At 42.4% G+C, this 23,193-nt stretch overlaps 1 protein-coding gene across 2 annotated transcripts in view; it reads right to left on the bottom strand.

Annotated features, from left to right (window-relative positions):
* SFXN5 (sideroflexin 5) overlaps positions 1-23,193 on the bottom strand; it is a 122,221-nt gene that overhangs the window by 67,671 nt on the left and 31,357 nt on the right. For both annotated transcript variants that reach the window (XM_055312684.1, XM_055312683.1), the window contains exons 4-6: positions 15,771-15,797; positions 15,211-15,265; positions 13,208-13,233 (exon numbers count right to left, since the gene is read on the bottom strand). In XM_055312684.1, the coding sequence (XP_055168659.1) occupies positions 13,208-13,233; positions 15,211-15,265; positions 15,771-15,797 (108 nt within the window). The remainder of the gene's footprint in view (positions 1-13,207; positions 13,234-15,210; positions 15,266-15,770; positions 15,798-23,193) is intronic.

The raw sequence follows: 23,193 nt of genomic DNA, 5'->3' as shown, positions 1-23,193 counted from the left end.
ATGCATGTGCACACACACTCTCTCTCAAATAAATAAATAAATCTTTTAAAAGAAAAGATTCTTCCTATGTATGAAGGGTTAAGAAGGTCATATTTATTATTCAATTATTGATATTGATAGGGTAAATATAATGGAACCATATGTAATATATGACAGATGAATAGTAATTAGAGAAAAGTAGAATGTTTCCCCTTCCAAACTACTTAAGAAGCCAAAGGATCATTAGAAAGATCACTCCAGCACAAATCAGGAAAAGAAGTGGAAATAGTAGCAAAGCTTGATAAACAAACCAACCAACAAACTGCTTAATGGCTGGGATAAGTGGTCACAATAACCAGTGGCAGAACAAATATGAGTGGGTTCCATTTATCATTAAAATTAAAGACATGTTTCTCATACTGGGTGGAGAAGTAAAATTCAGCTATAGTTTGTCAAGAGACATATAATACAAAATGACACAGAAATTAAATGTCACTCATACAAAGGTGTAGGCAATGATTTACAAGGCAAATAAACAAAACAGGAATAGAAATACTGATATGAGATGAAGTAGAATTCAAGACAGTATTCACGGAAACAGGGATACTTTGTGCATGTGTGAGTGAGTGAGAGAGAGAGAGAGAGAGAGAGAGAGAGAGAGACAAGGGAAGAGAAAGAGAGATGCTACCGTTTGTCACCATGCAACATCACTACAATACCATTGATTATATTCCCTATGCTGTACTTTTCCTCCCTGTGACTTACTCATTCTATAGCTAGAAGCCTGCATCTCCCACTCTCCTTCACCCATTTTGCCCATCCCCTCACCCCCTCTCCTCTGGCTAACAATCAGTTTGTTCTCTTTATTTATAGGTCTGCTTCTGCTTTTTGGTTATTCATTTGTTTTGTTTTGTTTAGATTCCACATATAAGTGAAATCATATGGTAGTTATCTTTCTCTATCTGACTTATTTCACTTAGCATAATACTTTCTAGGTCCATCCATGTTGTCACAAATGGAAGATCTCGTGCTTTTTATGGCTGAGTAATGTTCCGTGATATATATATATATATATATATATATATATATATATATATATATATACCACATCTTCCTTACCCATTCATCTATGGATGGACATTTGAATTGCTTCCATATCTTGGCTACTGCAAATAATGCTGCAATAAACATAGGATCACATACATCTTTCTGAATTAATGTTTTCATTTTCTTTGGATAAACAGACTTACTGGATCATATGGTAATTCTATTTTTAATTTTTTGAGGAAACTGCACTATTTTCCACAGAGGCTGTACCTGTCTACATTCCCACCAACAATATATGAGGATTCCTTTTTCTCCACATCTCATCAACACTTGTTATTTCATCTTTTTTGATTCTAGCCATTCTGACAGGAGTAAGATGACATCTCATTGTGGATTTGATTTGCATTTCCCTGATGATGAGTGATGTTGAGCATCTTTTCATGTTGTCTTCTTTAGAAAAATGTGTATTCAGGTCCTCTGCCCAATTTTTATTTGGATTATATGGTTTTTGGTGTTGGGTTATATAAGTCCTTTAAATATTTGGATATTAACACCTTATTCGATATATCAATTGCAAATACCTTCCCCCATTTGGTAGGTTGCCTTTTCATTTTATTGGTTTCCTTTGCTGTGCAGAAGCTTTTTATTCTTTTTTAATTTATTTTTATTGATGTTCGATTTGCCAACATATAGTATAACACCCAGTGCTCATCGCATCAAGTGCCCTCCTCAGTGTCTGTCACCCAGTTACCCCAATCCTCCGCCCACCTCCCCTTCCATAACCTTTTGTTCGTTTCCCAGAGTTAGGAGTCTCTCATGGATTGTCTCCCTCTCTAATTTTTCCCACTCAGTTCCCCTCCTTTCCCTTTCACTATTTCTTATATTCCCTGTATGAGTGAAACCATATGATGATTCTCCTTCTCTGATTGACTTATTTCACTCCACATAACACCCTCTAGTTCCATCCATGTTGAAGCAAATGGTGGGTATTTGTCTTTTCTAATGGCTGAGTAATATTCCATTGTATATAAAGGCCACATCTTCTTTATCCATTCATCTGTCGAAGGACATCAAGGCTCCTTCCACAGTTTGGCTACTGTGGACATTGCTGCTAGCACACTGGGGTGCAAGTGTCCCAGCATTTCACTACATCTGTATCTTTGGGGTAAATACCCAGTAGTGCAATTTCTGGATCATAGAGTAGCTCTATTTTTAGCTTTTTTTTTTTGGCCCCCACCCCCCATATTTTTAACTTTTTGAAGAATCTCCATGCTGTTTCTAGAGTGGTTGCATCAGTTTGCATTGCCACCAACAGTGCAAGAGGGTTCCCCTTTCTCCACATCCTCTCCAACATTTGTTGTTTTCTGGTCTTGTTAATTTTCACCATTCTCACTGGTGTAAGGTGGTACCTTTTTTTTTTTTTTAAGAAGACTTTATTTATTTATTCATGAGAGACACACACGGAGAGAGAAGCAGAGACACAGCAGAGGTAGAAGCAGGCTCCATGCAGGGAGCCTGATTGGGACTTGATCCCAGGACTCCAGGATCATGCCCTGGGCCAAAGGCAGGTGCTAAACCGCTAAGCCACCCAGGGATCCCCAGTGAGGTGGTATCTTATTGTGGTTTTGATTTGTATTTCCCTGATGGCAAGTGATGTGGAGCATTTTCTCATGTGCTTGTTGGCAGTGTGTATGCCTTCTTTGGAGAAATGTCTGCTCATGTCTTCTGCCCATTTCATGATTGAATTTTTTGTTACTTGGGTGTTAAGTTTAATAAGTTCTTTATAGATCTTGGATACCAGTCCTTTATCTAATATATCATTTGCAAATATCTTCTCCTATTCTATAGGTTGTCTTTTAGTTTTGTTGACTGTTTCTTTTGCTGTGGAGAAGTTTTTCTTATCTTGATTAAGTCCCAGTAATTCAATTTTGCTTTTGTTTCTCTTGCCTTCATAGATGTATCTTGCAAGAAGTTGCTGTGGCCAAGTTCAAAAAGGGTGTTGCCCGTGTTCTCCTCTAGGATTTTGATGGGTTCTTGTCTCACATTTAGATCTTTCAACTATTTTGAGTTTATCTTTGTGTATGGTGTAAGAGAATGGTCTAGTTTCATTCTTCTGCACGTGGCTGTCCACAATTTTCCCAACACCATTTACTGAATAGACTGTCTTTTTTCCAGTGGATATTATTTCCTGCTTTGTCGAATATTAGTTGACCATAGAGTTGAGGGCCCATTTCTGGGTTCTCTGTTCTGTTCCATTGATCTATGTGTCTGTTTTTGTGCCAGTACCACACTGTCTTGATGATCACAGCTTTGTAGTACAAACTGAAATCTGGCATTGTGATGCCCCCAGCATTGGTTTTCTTTTTCAATATTCCTCTGGCTATTCAGGATCTTTTCTGATTCCATACAAATCTTAAGATTATTTGTTCCAATTCTGTGAAGAAAATCCATGGTATTTTGATAGGGATTGCATTGAATGTGTAAATTGCCCTGGGTAGCATAGACATTTTAACAATATTTATTCTTCCAATCCATGAACATGGAATGTTTTTCCATCTCTTTGTGTCTTCCTCAATCTCTTTAAGGGGTGTTGTGTAGTTTTTAGGGTATAGATCCTTTATCTCTTTGGTTAGGTTTATTCCTAGGGAACTTATGGTTTTGGGTGCAATTGTAAATGGTATTGCTTCCCTAATTTCTCTTTTTTCAGTCTCATTGTCAGGGTAGAGAAATGCCACTGATTTCTGGGCATTGATTTTGTATTCTGCCACACTGCCAAATTGCTGTATGAGTTCTAGCAATCTTGGGTTGGAGTCTTGGGTTTTCTATATACAGTATCATGTCATCTGTGAAGAGGAGAGTTTGACCTCTTCTTAGCCAATTTGAATGCCTTTTATTTCTTTTTGTTGTCTAATTGCTGAGGCTAGGACTTATAGTACTATGATGAATAACAGTGGTGATAGTGGACATCCCTGTCGTGTTCCTGATCTTATGGGAAAGGCTCTCAGTTTTTCCCCATTGAGAATGATATTTGTTGTGGGCTTTTCATAAATGGTTTTTAAGATACTGAGGAATGTTCCCTCTATCCCTACACTCTGAAGAGTTTTGATGAGGAATGGATCCTGTATTTTGTCAAATGCTTTTTCTGCATCTGTTGAGGATCATAAGGTTCTTGTTTTATCTCCTATTGATGTGATCTATCACGTTGATTGTTTTATGAGTATTGAACCATCCTTGCATCACAGGGATAAATCCCACTTGGTCATGGTGAATAATCTTTTTGATTTACTGTTGGATCCTATTGACTAGTATCTTGGTAAGAATTTTTGCATCCATGTTTATTAGGGATATTGGTCTATAATTCTCCTTTTTAGTGTGGTCTTGGTCTGGTTTTGGAATCAAGGTAATGCTGGCCTCCTAAAACAAGTTTGGAAGCCTCCCTTTCTATCCTTTGAAACAGCTTTAGTAGAATACGTATTATATCTTCCCTAAATGTTTGATAAAATTCCACTGGGAAGCCATCTGGCCCTGGACTTTTGTGTCTTGGGAGGTGTTTGATGACTGCTTCAATTTCCTCACTGGTTATTGGCCTGTTCGAGTTTTCTATTTCTTCCACTTTTGGTCATTTGTGGTTTTCCAGAAATGCATCCATTTCTTCTAGATTGTCTAATTTGTTGGCATATAGCTGCTCATAATATGTTTTTAAAATCATGTGTATTTCCTCGGTATTGGTTGTGATCTCTCCTCTTTCATTTGTGATTTTATTAGAGTCTTTTCTCTTTTCTTTTAATAAGGCTGGCTATTTATCTCTTATTAATTCTTTCAAAGAACCAACTCCTGATTTTGTTGATCTGTTCTACGGTTCTTCTAGTCTCTATTTCATTGAGTTCTGCTCGAATCTTTATTATCTCTCTTCTGCTTGGTGTAGGTTTTACTTGCTATTCTTTCTCCAATTCCTTTAGGTGCAAAGTTAGCTTGTGTATTTGAGTGTTTTCCAGTTTTTTGAGGGAGGCTTGTATTGCGATGTATTTGCCCCTTAGAACCCCTTTGCTGTATCCCAAAGATTTTGAATGGTTGTATCTTCATTTTCATTAGTTTCCATGAATCTTTTTAATTCATCTCTAATTTCCTGGTTGACCCATTCATCTTTTAGTAGGATGCTCTTTAACCTCCATGTGTTTGAGTTTCTTCCAAATTTCTTCTTATGATTGAGTTCTAGTTTCAAAGCACTGAGGTCTGAAAATATGCAGGGGACAATCCTAATCTTTTAGTATGGGTTGAGACCTGATTTGTGACCCCCTAAGTGGTCTATTCTGGAGAAAGTTCCATGTGCACTTGAGAATAATGTGTATTCACTTGTGTTCAGATGAAAAGTTCTGTATATATCTATGAAATCTATTTGGTCCAGTGTATCATTTAAGACCCTTGTTTCTTTGGTGATGTTCTGCTTAGAAGATGTCATTTGCTGAAAAATGCCATGTTGACATCTCCTACTATTAGTGTATTATTATCTAAGTATCTCTTTACTTTAATTATTAATTGATATACTTGGCAGCTCCCACATTAGGGGCATAAATATTCATGATTGTTAGGTCTTCTTGTAGGTTAGACCCTTTAAGTATGATATAGTGTCCCTCTTAAGCTCTTACTACAGTCTTTGGTATAAACATTAATTCATCTGATATGAGGATTGCTACCCCAGTTTTCTTTTAAGGACCCTTTGAATGGTGAATGATTCTCCATCCCTTCGTTTTCAGGCTGAAGGTGCCCTTAGGTCTAAAATGAGTCTCTTGTAGACGGCATATAGATGGGTCTTTTTTATCCAGTCCAATATGCTGCATCTTTTGATGGGATCATTTAGCCCATTCATGATCAGAGTAACTATTGAAAGATATGAATTTAGTTTCATCATATTACATATACAGTCCCTGTTTTGTGGATTGTTTCTTTGGGCTCCCTCTGTTTTTTACAGGATCCCCCTAATATTTCTTGCAGAGCTGGTTTGGTGGCCACATATTCTTTCAGTTTCTGACTATCTTGGAAGCTCTTTATCTCTCCTTCTATTCTGAATGACAGCCTTGATGGATAAAGTATTCTTGGCTGCATGTTCTTCTCATTTAGTACCCTGTATATATCATGCCAGCCCTTTCTGGCCTGCCAGGTCTCTGTGGAGAAGTCTGCTATTAATCTGATATTTCTCCCCATATACGTTAAGAATCTCTTGTCTCTCGCTGCTTTAAAAACTTTCTCTTTATATTTGAAATTTGCAAGTTTCACTATTCAATGTTGAGGTGTTGGACAGTTTTTATTGATTTTTTTTAAAGATTTCATTTATTTATTCATGAGAAACAGAGAAAAAGAGAGAGAGAGGCAGAGACACAGGCAGAGGGGGAAGCAGGCTCCATGCAGGAAGCCTGATGTGGGACTCGATCCCGGGTCTCCGGGATCACGCCCTGAGCCGAAGGCAGATGCTCAACCTCTGAGTCACACAGGCATCCCTTAATTGATTTTTTTTGGGGGGGTCCTCTCTATCTCTTGGATCTGAATGCCCATTTCCTTCCCCAGGTTAGGGAGGTTCTCAGCTATGATTTGTCCTAATATACTTTGTGGTTCTCTCTCTCTCTCAGCCTCTTCTGGAATCCCAATTAGACATATATTCCTCCTTCTCAAGCTATCATTTATTTCCCTAAACCTTTCCTCATGGTGTCTTAATTGTTTTTCTCTTTTTTCCTCAGCTTCCTTCCTTACCATCAACTTGTCTTCTATGTCACTCACTCTCTCTTCCACCTCATTAACCCTAGCAGTTAGAACATCCAGTTTGGATTGCATCTCATTTAATCTATTTTTAATTTCGGCCTGATTATATCTGAATTCTGCAGTAACAAAGTCTCTAGAATCCTTTATGCTTTTTTTTCCAGAGCCACCAGTAGCTTTATAATTGTACTTCTGAATTGCATTTCTGACATCATATTGAAATCCAAATCTGTAACTCTGTGACAGAGAGTACTGTTTCTAGTTCTTTCTTTTGTGGTGAATTCTTCCTTCAAGTCATTTTGTCCAGTGCAGAGTGGCTGTACGAGCAGGCTGAGTCAAAAATATCAGCCACGACCTAGTTAAAATATACCTTAGATGATTCCAAAGAGGTCAGAGTCCAGAAAATAAAGGAGAAAAAAAACAGAACAAAATAAAACGAAAGGACCACTAAAGTGAAAAAAAAATTAAAACAAAGTAGTAAAAATAAAAAAACCAAAGAAGAAAAAGAATTTTTAAAGGAAAAAAAAAAGTAAAGAAAAGAAAAAGAGGGGGAAAGAAGAGGGGGATGGTGGTGGTGAGGAAGTGGTAGTGGAGAGAGAATGTAGTCTACCTAAGGGGTCCTAGAGGGTGATCCTCTTGGTTCTGAGTGTATTTTGTTCTGTGTATTAGATAATACTCAATCCCAAATTTATATTAACCAGAAATACTTATAGAAAGCTCCAACACTGACCACCAAAAGATAAACAAGATAAAAGAGAGGGGCAGAATGGGAAGGAAGAGAGAATACAATCTCACAGAATGAAACAACACAGTGTTCCACTTGGTTCTTGGGGTATATTGGTCATGTTTTAGAAGGTATTAACTTCCACCATTGTAGAACAAAACGAGACAGAGAAAACAAAAAACAAAAGCTCATATCTCATATATCTACCAAAATTAAATTGAATATGTTGAAGGGAATCCGGAAGTGAAAAATATATCTAAGACTTGTAATTGTAGAAATATGAAAGTCAAAAAGGAAAAAACTTAAAATGGAGAGCTGGTAAAAATTGTAGTTAAAGTAGGAAAAGAGAAAAAATATTGGAAATTTTTAGTCTGCTATAAAAATGGGTCGTAATGGAAAAAGAAAAAAAAAGGACCCTCTAGTTCTATATACTATTTTCCTTCAGTCCTGGAGCTTTCCAGTGCTATTTGGTCAAGAACTTGCTCTTCCCCTGTTCTTCCAGCTGATCTTCTGGGAGAGGGGCTGCTGTGCTTATTCTTAGGTGTGTGTACCTGGGGGAGATGCCCGCCCCCTGCCGGGTGCCAGGCTCAGTGGGAGCTGTTTACCCCGTGAGGCCTCTGTTCCCTGGTGGCCCCACCTCTCCCAGGCACAAAGTGGAACAAGGAGGAAAAACAACACTGACGTTCACCAGGTCTCCAGCCCTGGAGTCAGCTCCCTGCAGTAACTACCTCAGTCTCCCAGTCCTCACTGGCCTAGATGCTCCTGTGCCGGTGCGGGTGCACTGATCTGTACAGCTTGGGGGCGCCCAGCGGCAGGAGAGTCCTCGATGTCCTGTGCCCACCCCACCTGTCCTGAGGGAAATGCAGGATCGTGGGCTGTGTCCATCCGGTGCCCTGGGATCCGGGGCCGGCACTACTGGAATGTGCTCCTGGGGCCGCCTCTCCCGAAGGGAATGGGGCTTAGCCACCTCCATCTGGAGCTGCCCGCCTAACCGACTGGCTTCTCCCAAATTCCCCAGGGGCTGTGGGGCCCTTTTCCGAGATTGGTCCGGGGTTTGCGGTGTGCTTTCCCCCTGAGCGCCCCTCCTCTTACAGTGACTCTGGGAAACTGGAGGCATCACAGCCCCTCCTGGGATTTTTGTCCGATTTCCTTGCTAAGCACTTTTCTGTCTGGGAAAAATCCTGCCCAGATTTTTAACCTTCCTGCCTCACTGGGGCTGGGCTTTCCTGCCCCGGAGGGTCTCACACCTCTGCTTTTTAGCCCAGCCACTCGCGGTGCCCCTCCCCCACTTTATTCTTTTTTCTTTTTTCACCTTTCTACCTTGTTAGAAGTGAAAACTCTTTTCTCTGTAGCATTCCAGCTGTTCTGTCTTTATATCTCAGGTCAAATTCATAGGTGTTCAGGATGTTTTGAAAGTTATCTAGGTAAGTTTATGGGGCCAGGTGAGTTGAGGACTTTTTATTCTGATGTAATCCCTAGAGTTTATTTTTGCTTTTGTTTCCCTTGTCTTAGGAGACATACCTAGAAAAATGTTGCTACAGTATCTTATAGTTTTAAGTGCTACTGTAAAGGTTATCTTTTTTAATATCATATTTTTGGATATTTTTTGTAGGTTCATGGGCCTCCAACAATTTTTAATATAGTGTTCTTACATCTAGACATCTTTTAAAAGTAAGAGTTCTAATAGTTTGACTATCCTCATGAACGATTTTGTTTCTTACTTTCCAATCCTATTACTACTTATTTATTTTTTCATATCTTAGTAGACTTGCTAGTCTTCTAGGGAAATGCTGCATATCAAGTATTTGTACCCTGTTCCAGACATTGAGGATTTACCTTTATCTGTTTCATCTTTGAGAATGATGCTTGCTTTGGGGTTGGGATTTTATTTTTTTTAATAGACCTCTATAAGTTAATAAAGTTCCCTTCTGAATCTAATCTGCCTTTTTTAAAAAAAATCATAAATGTGGTTATATTTCATTTAATCAAATGATTTTTCTAAATCTACCAAGATTATCACATTTCTCCTCTCAATTTGTTAGTGTGGTGAACTATATTTCTTTTTAAAGATTTTTATTTATTTATTTATTTGACAGGATGAGAGAGAGAGAGAAAGCAAGCACAAGCAGGGGGAGTGGCAGAGGGAGAGGGAGAAGCAGGCTCCCCACTGAGTAGGGAGCAGGACATGGGGGTCGATCTTAGGATTCCAGGATCATGACCTGAGGCCAAGGCAGATGCTTAAACGACTGAGCCACCCAAGCGCCCTGTGATTAACTACATTAATACATTCTCTAATGTTACCATTCTTGGTAAAAATTATTTGGTGATGACATGTTTTAATGCATTGCTGGGTTCAATTTGTTATTTCACTTAGACTACTATGTGTAATTTCATAAGTGATATTTGCCTTTAATTTTTTCTTTCTTCCATTTACTTCTTTGGTATTTGTCTCAAAGTACCTCATAAATGAATTGGGGAATATTTCCCTTTTTTACTCTCTTTTAGGAATTTAACAAAAATTGAATTTGGCTATTCTTTTGAGAGTAGTCACCTTGAAGATAGTGTGAGTCTACTGGTGATGTTTTCTTAGTTCTTTGGTGCATGTATTTTAAACAACTTATTTAATTTCTCTCTATTCATAGTCTATTCAAATTCTATATTTTCTCTTGGTGATCTTTGGGAAGCTATACTCTCTCAGAAAGGTGTCCTGTTCTTTCAGATCTTCAAATTTATTACCCCAGATCGTTCAATGTATTCTGATTTTTAAACTTCTATTGTATCTATAGTTATTGTACTTTTTTTAAAAAGATTTTATTTATTTATTCATGAGAGACACAGAGAGAGAGAGAGAGGCAGAGACACAGGCAGAGGGAGAAGCAGGCTCCATGTAGGGAGCCCGACATGGGACTCAATCCCAGGTCCCCAGGATCCGGCCCTGGGCTGTAGGTGGCGCTAAACCACTGAGCCACGCGCGTTGCCCTATTGTACTTTTTATTCCTAATATTATTTGTATCTTCTCTCTTTTTTCATTCTCAGTGTTTCCAGAAATGTCTATTTAACTAGTCCTTTCATAGAAGTTAGAAATTTACCCTCACAAAACATCTCTAACAGTATCAACACAACATGTACAGGATTACCCACTCTGACATTATTCATAATAGCAAAACAGTGGAAACAGTCCAAATGTCCACATGCAGGAAATGAGCTGAGTAAATTATGGTACTTCCATATAGTAGACTACTATATAGTTATTTTTTAAAAAAAAGACTGAGGAAGATCTCTATAACTGATAGGCCATGATTTCCAGAATATGTCATTAAATGGAAAAAAGATTGTGCAAAGAGTTTATGTAGAATGTGACCTTTTGTATAAGGAAAAAGGAGATATATGTTTGTATCTGCTTACTTTTACAAAGAGAAATAGGAAGGATAAAAATGTTGGCCTACAGAGGATGGATGGGCTGGAGATAGAAGGGATAAGGAGGGGAATGGAACTTTTTAATGCCTTTTTATATAGCTTTAACTTTTGAGTGATGTTGATATTTTATATACTTCAAAAAAACCAAATCAATAAGAATAGGGAAACTGAATGCCAACAACATAAATAAACCTAACTATATATCAAACAAATAACATAACCACACAGAAGAAACACATTAATTCAAATAACTTTTGAAAACAATTCTGTGAATACTCTCGGCAGGATATATTCTAAGAACAAAAAGAACTTCAAAGAAATCTTGAGTTTCACTTAATACACTTTTGGGGAGTAGTGTTGATGTAGCGATTCTGAAATTCTTTCATTTGTGTGTTAAGATTTGGTAAGTGAGTACATATATGGTTCTTGGATTCTCATTTGGGAAAGAGAGAGATATAAATATGGAATAGGAAGAGGGCAAGACCTCTGAGATGCTGGATTGGTATATTGGCATGAACTCATCATTCTGAAGCTGCATCTCCTAGCTCTGAATGCTAAGAGGGCCTAGAAACAATGACATTCCAGCAATGGTGAGCACACCTCAAATTCAGATCTTGGTATCCAAATACCATTCCCCTCTGAAAGGAATGAGAGCTCTTTGAAGAAATGCATGATTGTAGGACTAGGGCACAGAAAGTACAAGATGAGTCTGGAATATCCATATATTGTGCCAAAAAAGTACTGAAGTACTCAAAGGAGAAGAAGGGCATGTCAAATGGATAAAGAAACTGCTTTAGAGTTTTCCTACTTGTCACATTTAGGCACAATTTGTATATCAAAATGAATAAAAACAGAAGTAAATCATTACCAACCGACTATGCAAAATGTACTGACCATACTGATAATTTTAAAAACATTAAAGGGAGAGGGAGAAGGAAAAAAATCTTGCTTACAGGAGGGGGCCCGCAAATAAATATAGAAGGAAGGATATCTATGAAATATAGAGGAAACTTCAAGACTAGGTAATGACTCTACTCCCAATCAGATTTTCACTCATGGTTTTAGTATCTGTTGGTCATTCTTTTCCTTTCTTTTCTTTTTTCTTTTCTTTTCTTTTCTTTTTTTTTTTTTTTACAGTTTTAGGCTAAAATGAAGAAAGCAACTATAAATATTTGCGTACAGATTTCACGTGGACATACGTATTCATTCCTCTTGAAGTAAATCCCTAAAAGTACAGTTGCTGGCCCACATCGTATATGAGCGTATGTTTCCCCTTACAAGAGACCGCATACCATTTCACACACAACCCTGCCCCAGTCCTGATCCAGGTTCTAGGATCACACGCTGCATTCCATTGTTCACTCTTTAGCCCTGTAGTATAATCCAGGAGAGATGAGGGAAAATATCCCCTAAAAGATTCCTACATTCACGTTCAAAGCAGCACTGTCTGTTATGAACTTCAAACTGGAACTGGCCCAATGTTCACCAAAAACAGGATGGATAAATAAATTTTGATATAGTTATAACAATGGGGATGTGAGGCAGTCAGAAATGAAAAAAGAACAAATTAATACTATGTACAACAATGTGCATGAGTCTCACACACAATTTTGAGTGAAAGAAGCCAGACTAAAAAAAGGACATTCTGATGATTCCATTTATATAAAATTCAGTGATAGGCAAAACTGGAACATAGTGAGGGAAAGTCAGAAAAGTGATTCCCTGTGGCACTGAGGAATCCAGGAGAGGTTCCTGAGATGCTGCTAATGCTCTAAATCTAATTGAGTGTTTGGATGTGCTTGCTTTCTGAAAACTTACCAAGCTGCACATGCATGATGAATGCACCTTTCTGTACATTAGTTTTGCTCTTATACATAATTTTAAAAAGAGCAAATATAACCCTGATTCCAAAACTAAGCAAAAAGAATACTGAATCCTTTCTAATTTTAGACTTTAGGTTTTAGAAGGTGTGCTTATTTTCTGACTTCCTAAGCTTTTTGGGGAAACTTCCCTGTAACTAGCATGTCTTAGTGACAATACTTGGGATGGGAGTGTGCAGGGACACACGTACTTTGAGGCCCCTTGCTGGGTGCACATTGCCATGCCTTTATGAAAAGAAATTTGACAATACACATCAAGAGAATTAAAAAGACTTATTGTCCACTTTATCTGATAATTCCCCTCCAGGGTTGTATCTTAAATCAACATCTCAAATATTTATGAATAGTGATATAAAGTCATACATTAAACATTTTTTTGGAAAAGAAAACACTTTGAGGTAATACTTACAATTGGCGTTCCAAAAGGAATATAACCTGAGAAAGGAGAGAAAAGGGTCAGGTCTTACAGTCCCACCCATTCCACCGCAGCCACCTCTCAAAGGATAGACACCAGAAGAGACTTCTGGGTTTGCCTTTCAATGGCCCAGTGAGAGAGCTCCGGTCAGCAAGGCAGGAGGCCCCTCCAGGCTCCAGATCTTCTCCTGGCTCAGCCCTCCCCAGGATAGAGGGCTCCCCTGTGTCCCCCAGCTGCTCTTTCTCTGTCCCCCTATAGCCAGACATTTCTTACCCTCCCCAAAACTCAGAGGCTGGTTGCTAAGGGCAGGGCTGCCCATTTTTGGGAGGGCCACCATGCTACACTTGGTGTTCGTCCCATGATTTCCCCCATGAGGTACAATGTCCCCTGCCCACACTCACTACACACAATACGTTTTCTTCAAAGGCCCTGGAATGTCCTCCTCCTCTCATCTTGCCTTTCTAGCACACATCCTTACTTCCCCAGCATCATGACCAATTCTGGGAAGGGAACTCCCCACACACTTGAGATGTGTACCTCTATGTGCCAGAGGTACTCTTTGACTTTCTCATACCCCGCTAGACATCATCAGTAGGGTGGAAGAGAGCTGATGTGAAACGCAGCCAGGCCCCAGGGCACCACTGCCTCACTGCTCACTCCCCTGGACTACGGGAGGCTCTGCCCATTGTCCCCACCCTGCAGTCAGCAGGCAGCCTGACCTCTCACTCGGGGCCATCAGTCAGCTGGATGTGGGACAGCAGAGAACCATGCTTATCTGGGTTATCCAAAGCAAAGTTTCCGGAGTGTGGTAATTACGCATGCACATGAGCTGTCTGTCACTCCCCTACCCACATTCCTCTGGAGACAGATCCAAGGTTTGTCTGGAGAACTACAAGAGAATCTAGGCTCCAGGTGAGAGCCTGCTGTAGCCCTGTGCAGGGGCTAGGACCTGCAGCCATGGCTATAGGATGCTCAAGCCTTGGCAGCCTGGGGCTCCTCACAGCAAAGCAAGGAGGATCATTGGGCTCTCACTGCCTCCATTAGCACAGTGAGGTCATGTGGTTGTTTGTTCTCTCACTCATGTGAGGTCAGGCTTTCTGGGGCTAGGGATCCTGACTGACCCAGCTGAGAACACCCCCTGACAGAGACCCATTCTCCAGTCACCTGAGGACTTCCAAGGCAGTGGCCAGCAGTCCTCCACCCAGCCTGCAAAAGTGTCCAGTCCACTGAGAAATGGCATGGAGGAGGCATCAGCCCTCTGGTGTGAGCCTGACTCTGGACAAGACCTGTAGCCTCTCAGAACTACAGGTAGGGCAAACATGCGAACCCCAGGCCCCATGTGAGCAAACACTTTCCAGGCTACTAAGCTCATGCTTACAGAGCTATCCCTCTAGTGACCACAGAGCAGGGACTTCCTGAGGGCAGGCACTTCCTGGAGGCAGAGATCTCATGCCCACTCTCCCACCCCATCCCTTCTGCCACTGGTCTCCAGAAAATGGGAATCTGTCTTCCCTGTGTATACAGTAGCACAAATGCAGTGCATGCATTCTGGAGTACAGGTGAACCTGGGGATTGAGTGCCTGCAAGGGAGCATGGTTTGGAAGGAAAGAGTGCAGTGTGCACAGGTAGGTAAGAGAGGAGTGACACACAGCATGCAGGGCTTGCCCAAATTTGGTGTCACCCCTGAGGCTTCCACTAAGTGAGTAGTGTATAACCTGGGAGGAGTTCCAGATTCACCTGTGGAGGCCTTCACTCCACCCCAACTGCTCAGGCAGAAAAGGCAGATGGGGATTTTTTTTTGTAAAACCCCGTAGGTGATCCTGAGGCCTGGCCAGAGACTTATACAGTCGAGCCAAGGTGAACACGCAGGTACAAATGTGGCCATGCGTGTAACGGGTTCGGCCATTCCTCGAGTTGGTGCACCTGGATGCTCCTGGAGCTGTGACCATGGTAAGCCCCTGAGGCTGGGCAGAAACAGGAGGGTCCCAGGGACTTACCCGACATTCTAAAGGGCATGAAGATCTTCTCATTGGTATCTGGGTGTAGAATAGCCTGGCAAGAGCAGGGAACAGAGCACAGGGTGACTGTGGGAAGGGGAGGGAGCGGGCAAGGGGAAGGCAGAGGGAGGAAGGAGGAAAAGAGCTCCCCCAGAAGGACTGACCAGTCAGTCCTGTCCCATCATTCAACACAAGAGAAAACCAAACACGTGCCACAAATAGGCTTTTGCTGACTAACCCTCAAAGCTGAGTGCAGGGTAGTGGGACTGTGTCTACCTGGCAAGTCCTCTGTCCCCATGCCTGATATTTAGTAGGCCCATAAGAAGGATTTGTAGAAGGACCCCACAGGGAAGGAGCTCAGGGGCCCAGGAAAAGGCAAGGGGCCTGAGCTCTGGCACTCAGACTCAGGCCCCACGTGTTGGTAAAGAGGGAAGGATGAGGAGGCTGGCAGCTGGGGGCAAATGGGAGGGGAAGGCTGAGCAGCACAGCCACAAATCCCCAGGACAGGGCAGGGCAAGGTCCACAGAGGAGGGAAGGAAACGAATCCAAAACTGAATTACCTGCTTGATTTTCTGTGCACTCCAGAGCTGCAAAGAAGGAAGGGTGGGAGAGAGACAGAGGAGAAAAAAAGGAAAAGAAAGGACAAAAGTTAAAGGCATATATCAGTTGAAGATCTCATAAGCCACATCTTTTAACTAAGAGATCCAGCTCCAAAGGACACAGAGGCTCAGGCTGTCCTGGCATCCTCAGGTCTGGCAGCTTCCCCGGGGCTCCGACATCAGGGATCCCAGGACAGCAGAACCAGGGGATCTCATGTAGATCATTTAAACCAAGGGTTCTCTACTCTGGCTTGCTCTAAAGTTACTTTAAAATTCTTCCAGCAGTTCTCTAGTTGATTCTAAGGTGTAGCCAGGCATGAAGCCCTGATTTCAATGGAGATACTTCAATGGTCTCCCATTGAAGAAGGCAGCATAGCATGATTTTTCAAAGCTGGACAGACTGTCTGGATTCCTGGCTTTGCCACTTCTTCCTTGGAACCTCCATTTCCTTATCTGTAAAATGTGGATAACAGCCGTGCTTCCAACATTGTGGAAGATGTATAGATAAGGGCCCTGAGGCAGCATTGGGCACCAACCCCTGCTGACTGCTGAGGGTATATTATCCCTCTTGTTGTAGTTGTTATAAGAAGGTTGTAAGGAGGAGAGAGTTACTTTCTTATTTTTTCTTTTTAAAAGATTTTATTTATTTATTCATGAGAGACACAGAGAGGCAAAGACATAGGCAGAGAGAGAAGCAGGCTCCCTGTGGGGAGCCCAATGCAGGACTCGATCCCAAGACCTCAGGATCACACCCTGAGCCAAAGGCAGGTGCTCAACCACTGAGCCACCCAGGCATCCTGAAAGTTACTTTCAACTGAACAGTGAGGTTGTCTCTCCAGCACAGTATGGGAGACAGGCTGGACAGACGGAACCATCACCAATTCCTTCAAATGATATAAATACTGCATTTCATCGATTCTAAGGTACACTATTATGTACTGCCGAGAAGGAAAAATATAACATAATCCCAAGACCTCCATCCATTAAAAGAGTCATCCCATTTGAGAGATGTTAAAACACAGATAAACTTTTTGGAATCAAGAAAACGTAGTAAATAAAAATTTACATGTGGGCAAACCAAAACCAGTGCACTTTTAAAGGAGCAAGAAAGTATGAGGTGAAAGGGAGGAGGTGGCCGGCAATTGATGTTAGTTTTACAATAGAATAGTTCAGTTATGCTTTGTTTATATGGCAATGTTGTCATCTGGAATATAAATTAAGCTGCAGAAGGTCACTGGATACCAGACACAGAAGCATAAGATTGATGTTCAAAAGTTTATGCATTTTACTCACAACAGGGTCCCTCCAGTCTTAATTCACAGCTTAATTACCTTTATTTTAGATACATTTCATCTTTTTAAGATTTTAATTATTTATTCATGAGACACACAGAGAAAGAGGCAGAGACACAGGCAGAGGGAGAAGCAGGCTTCATGCAGGGAGCCTAATGTGGGACTCGATCCCGGGACTCCAGGATCACAACCTGTGCCAAAGGTGGATGCTCAACCACTGAGCCTCTCAGGTATCCCTAGATATATGTCAAACATGTTTGATTGTTTGCGATTCCAGACCCACAAAGATTAGAAGTGGTCAATTTTTAAGAAATAACTATGGAAAAAGGGGACTGAAGAGAGAAAAATCAATTGCAGAATCATTGTTGGCCAAAGAAGGTAAGTCAGAGCATAATGGCAAAGAGGTAAAACAAAAGGATAAAAGGCCGATCTGCCTTTGCTCAGAAAGTGCCTTCATGCACTGTACCTCCAGTCCTAGCACCATGTTTGGTGTGACCCCAGGCCCTGTGCACAGACTCCTGACACCCTATACTTCCCACCTGGGATCAGAATCTTCCATTTCCAGGTCCAGCTCCTTGTCTTGTCTTCCAATCCAAGGCTGTCACCTGGCATCTCCCACAGTGCTGGGCACACAAAATCTAAAGCTATTCTAAAATTAAAATTTTATTTAAAAAAATTAAAGATCTCTCCATACAATTCAGGAAGGAAGGAAGGAAGGAAGGAAGGAAGGAAGGAAGGAAGGAAGGAAGGAAGGATTTAACTAATTCTCCATGATTCTGATGAACAGCCTGAGTGAAAAACACTGGTCTAAGACATCAAAGAACAGTGTAAAGAACAGGTATTAGAACCAGGCAGGCCTGTGTTTAAATCACTTACTTGATGTGTGGCACTGGGCAAATTACTCTGCCTGTGTGCCTCAGTTTCTCCATCAGTGACATGGATTGTTGTAAGAGTAGGGCAGAACCATGCTGGGGCACCCCGGCAGTTTGCATTTCCCTTTGGGCAAACAGTGAAGACCGTATTTCCAGCCTCCCTCATAGTCAGGTAGGCTCATGTGATGGGGTGCTGGCTAATGGACTGTGGGCTCCTGCAGAGGATCCAATGGAGGCTGGCAAGGCAGTGATGGTATGAGGTGAAGGAGCCCAGGTCCTGAACAATGGCATGTGCTCAGTTCCTGAGCCGTGCTGGACTCTGACATGAGACAGAAACAGACCTTAGGGCATAAGTTGCTGAAATCTGGGGTTGTTTGTTACAGCACTTGGCTCACCCTGCCGAATACAGAAGTTTAAATGAGATGTGTATATGTAAAATACTCAGCCCACAGGACATGTGCCATGAAAGCCTAAAATAGAGAAATCATTCAAGTAAGTAATATTTTTAACAGATTTAATTATTATTTTTTTAGAGTTTATTTATTATTCATGGGAGACAGAAACAGAAGCAGAGACAGGAGAAGCAGGCTCTCCACGGGGAGCCCAATGCAGGACTTGATCCCAGGACCCCAGGACCACAACCCAAGCCAAGGGCAGACACTCAACCACTGAGCCACCCAGGTGCCCCAGGATTTAATTATTTTTCAAAGCAACTTCATCTCTATTGTCATTCCTACAACATGCCTGTGAGATGGATAGATTATTTTCAGACAAGGCAACTCATCTCAGAGAGATTAAGTAACTTAGCCAGGGTCCCTAGGGGCTGGTGGCAGGATGGAGATGGGCCCCCCAGGCTCACATGTTCTCCCTACCCTCCAGGGGCCTCTGGACCAGTTCAATGTCTGGTCTGGCCAGGGTGACTGCCAAGCCTGAGGCACGAGAAGAGGAAGAGAGTTTGCTGACATCATCCTGGGGCCCCAGGACCTCCTCCTTGCAGCCCTGTGGCTGATGCCCCTCGCCAGTATCTGCTGCTCCCCTCCTACCAAAGTCCAGCTCAGCAGCACAGGGCTTGGAACCCATAGGCACATCCATGCTCTCAGGTTCAAGGACTGCCTCTTCCATACCCACCAAGGAGCAGGGGTGGGGGTGGCAGCCAGAGGTGCTCATCAGCAAAGGCAGAAGTTCAGCAGGGGTGTCAGTGGGTCAGGCCAGGGACCCAGAGCCGCAGAGGTGTTCCCAACCCTGTGGTGACACCACCACACCCATGGCCCCGGGAGGCCGGTGTCACAGAGAAGAGGCGATGACAAAGTCTCACACAGTATTTCCATGCTTCTCCCTTTGGCTGAGCACCTTCTCTCCCATTAATGATTTCATTCTCAAATGCAGAAACCTGCTCTATAGGCGAGGTGAGGAAACCAAAGCTCAGAGTCACCTTCAAGGTCCTGGGCAGATCCAGAACTACAGTTCATGACCTCTGACTCTGTTCCATTCATCCTCACTCATTCATTCACATTTAGGGAACAAGCAATATATATGAGACATCCTTCTGAGGGCTTTGAATGTACTAACTAAACTAATCTCCTCAACAACCCCATGAGGCAGGGACTAGTATACCCCTCACTTCATAGATATGGAGACTAAGGCACAGACAACTTCCGTGACTTTCCCAAAGTCCCACAGTAGCACTGGGATCTGAACACAAGCAGCGTGGTTCCAGACCCCCCACTGGTGACCACCACATGCACCCATCTGTAAGTGCTGGCACACGGACACATGCTGTTCTGTCCCTTTCGGCATCTATGTGTTTCAGAGACCTTTCCGTACCAGTGCACAGAGAGCTACCCTCTTCTTCCTAACAGAAATTTTGAGTGAATATATTATAAACTGTACCCTATGAGTGGACTTTGACACTATATTCCATCATTTTTTGTGGAAAAATATACATAACCTAACATTTACCACTTTAAGCATTTTTAAGTGGCAGTTCAGTGGCATTAAGTACATTCACATTGTTGTACAGCCATCCACCATCCACCTCCAGAACCTTTTCATATTCCCCATCTGACACTCTTTAGCCAGTAAGTCCTAACACCTTATTCCTCCCTCCCCCAGCTCTGGGCCCCACCGTCCTACTCTCCATCTCTCTGAACTGACCACTCTAGGTATTTCATATAAGTGGAATCATATGGTATTTGTCCTTTGTTGACCATGCCATCTTTTACTATCATAACCATGTTCCAGTGAATTCCTCTGAACCTATCATTATTATATCATCAGTATGTAAAGAAAAAAAAGGATACAGGTATGCAGATATCTCTGGCAGGATTCAGAAGAAACTAAAGTTTTCTCTAGGGAGAGGAACCAGCAATTGAGGAAACTTGTTTTTTTATCCTCTACTTGCTTTATATCTTTAGAAGTCTGTACATTGTTCATATGTTCCCCATCCAAAATAATTGTTAGGGCAGCCTGGGTGGCTCAGCGGTTTGGCACTGCCTTCGGCCCAGGGCGTGATCCTGGAGACCTGGGATTGAGTCCCGCGTGGGCTCCCTGCATGGAGCCTGCTTCTCTCTTTGCCTACGTCTCTGCCTCTCTCTCTCTCTCTTTCTGTGTCTCTCATGAATAAATAAATAAAATCTTTTTTAAAATTGTTTAAAAAAATCACAAGTAACCACTAGAGAAATAGAAATACGGTGTACAACTTCTAAACTCTCTATTGACCTCTTATGGCACAGACTGTTAAGTGTCCAACAAAATCTATGTCCCCTTCTTCCAAAATAACAGAACAGTGGTGGGCAGGTGGCAGACCTAGTGCACTGCACTGTCCAGCCTCCTCTGTGGTTTGGCTCATCCAGGGGACTGAGTCCCCCAGTGGCATCTCAGGGGAAATGAGATGTGCCTCTCCCTGGCCAGCACCCACCACCCCTCAACCATGCCTTTGTCTCCTTCCTGTTAGCTGGCACAGGTATATGGCTGCAGCCCACCCTGGGCCATGCATAGAAGACAGTCCAGGGAGATGGTGTAGAAATAGGATGGAAGGAGGCTGGGTCCCTGAATGATCCTGCGCAGCTGAGCCATCTGCCCACCTGGAACTTGAACTGTTTCATGGGAGAGAAAGAAACTTCTACCTTATTTGAGCTGGTACATTTTGAGATCTTTTCGCTATAACAGTTAGTATAACTCTAAGATAACCCGTTTGGGATTACAGGAAACTGCCTCCCATGATATCAGGGAGGCCTTTCCAGAGACAGAAGAAGGAATGAAAACTAAAATAGTGTTTGAGGCTCTTCTTGTGACAACTGGCAATGCTCCCACCTCAGGAGGCAGGTGAGATGGGAGGGACATCTTCATTTAAACTAAAATTCCTAGTCATGACCTGAACTTGTTTGCACTTATCCATCTCTAGGCTGCAGCAACAACAGTTAGAGTCATAGCTTTTGGTTTTGACTCAGCCACAAATTTGCAGTCTCCTGTGCAAGCCATTGCATACTGTAGACTTAGATTTTTTAAAAAACTAACCAGGCAGGGGGCACCTGGGTGGCTCAGTCAGTTAAGCGTCTGGCTTTGGCTCAGGTCATGATACCAGGGTCCCGGGATTGAGGCCCGCGTTGGGCTCCTTGCTGGGCAGGAAGCCTGCTTCTCCTTCTGCCCCTCTGCCTTCCCTTGCTCATTCTCTCTCTCTATCTCAAATAAATAAATAAAAATGTTTAAAAAAATTAATCAGGCAGGGAAGGAAGGGCCCCTTCCTGTGTGACACCAGACTCAGACTGTAGAGAGAGCATAACAAGGACTCGGGTCTGAACCCTGGGTCTGGGCTTTTCCCTGGGACCCCCTGGACCCATGAGTCAGATGCTGGAGGCAGTAATGGCAGCAGAAGCACACACCAAGAGCTGGTTGCTAGCTTGAAGTTTCCCAAGTCAGTCCTGCAAACAGAGTACAGGCAAGTATCATCCTGGGATGTGAAGCATTTGATGAGAGGCAAAGGAGGTCCAGTGGACAGTTCAGCCACACTGAGAATCTAGGGCAGGGAGTCCTGGCATCTCTTCAGCCTGTGAAGCAGCTACACTTTAACCAGCAAATTCCTCAACATGGCATGTCTCTTCTGGCTCAGCCCATGTCACTCTATGCCTCTGGTGGAACATAAAAATGTGTGGCCCCAATCCTCTGGAGCTTACTCGCTGCAGGAACAAACCAGTGTGGACTTGAGACTTTGGACCTTGCTTGATTTCTCAGCTTGGGCAATGAGGACTGAGTGGGGGTAGGGGAAGCAGTCTGGGTGAGAGGTTGCTGGAACAATGTAGAAGTTTGCTGCTTTCAGAAATGTCCAGTGTCTCAGCAGAGCTGCTATCTGAATATTAGAATATTAGAAGCCCAGTGGAGATGCCAGAGAGGAGTGGAGGGTGGGCAGAAGGAAAAGCCCTGCTTCTGGGGGAGGAGTAGGGCATACCCCCAGCACCCAGACCCCAGATGGAGGAGCCACCGCCCCCAGTCTGGCTCACTCCCCTTCCCCTCTGCCTCCTTCCAAGCTGCTTTTCCAAACCTCTAAAGGCAGCAAAGACAGAGCCTATTTAAAACAACCTCCAGAAGGTAATTAAACAGAGCCCGAAGGGGATCCTTCTGTAAAGCAAAGGATGCCTCCATAAAACAAACAAAAAAAAAACTTCCTAATTTATCATTTGGGCCAATCCCATTACTCCTTACCATTAATTTTGTTGCCATGGTTTCTCCCAGGTAATAAGTACATATGCAAGTCTATGTGGGGTGAAGGTACCCCCCCAGTCCTATAGATTCATAGAAGGAGAAAGAACATCCCCCCACCACTGGTTCAGCAGCAGTCATTTCTTCTGTATATGTGCAGCTTGCCTAAGAATACAGGCCTTGGAGTCAAACCGTGGTTTGAATTCCAGATCCCCCACCTGCTGGCCATGTGATTTGGGGCAATTTACTCAATCTTTTTTGCACCTCCGCTTCCTCATTTGCAGTAGGGGGGTATGAACGCTGACTTTCAAGGTTATTGCAAAGATGAAAGAAAATACATTTATTCAACAACAAATATTCCCTGAGCACCTACTATGTGCTGGGCACTACTCTGAGCACCCACAACACATCAACGAACAAAACGGACCAAAAATCCCTGCTTTTGCGGAGCTCATAGTCCACTGGTAACCGAACATAAACTAAAAATAATACAAATAAAAATAATAAGTAATTTCTCTGATATGT

This window comes from Nyctereutes procyonoides, unplaced genomic scaffold (assembly GCF_905146905.1).
Source record: "Nyctereutes procyonoides isolate TBG_1078 unplaced genomic scaffold, NYPRO_anot_genome, whole genome shotgun sequence".
NCBI lineage: Eukaryota > Metazoa > Chordata > Mammalia > Carnivora > Canidae > Nyctereutes > Nyctereutes procyonoides.
Note: the sequence above shows the minus strand (reverse complement) of the source record. Positions and strands in the feature narration are given on the sequence as shown.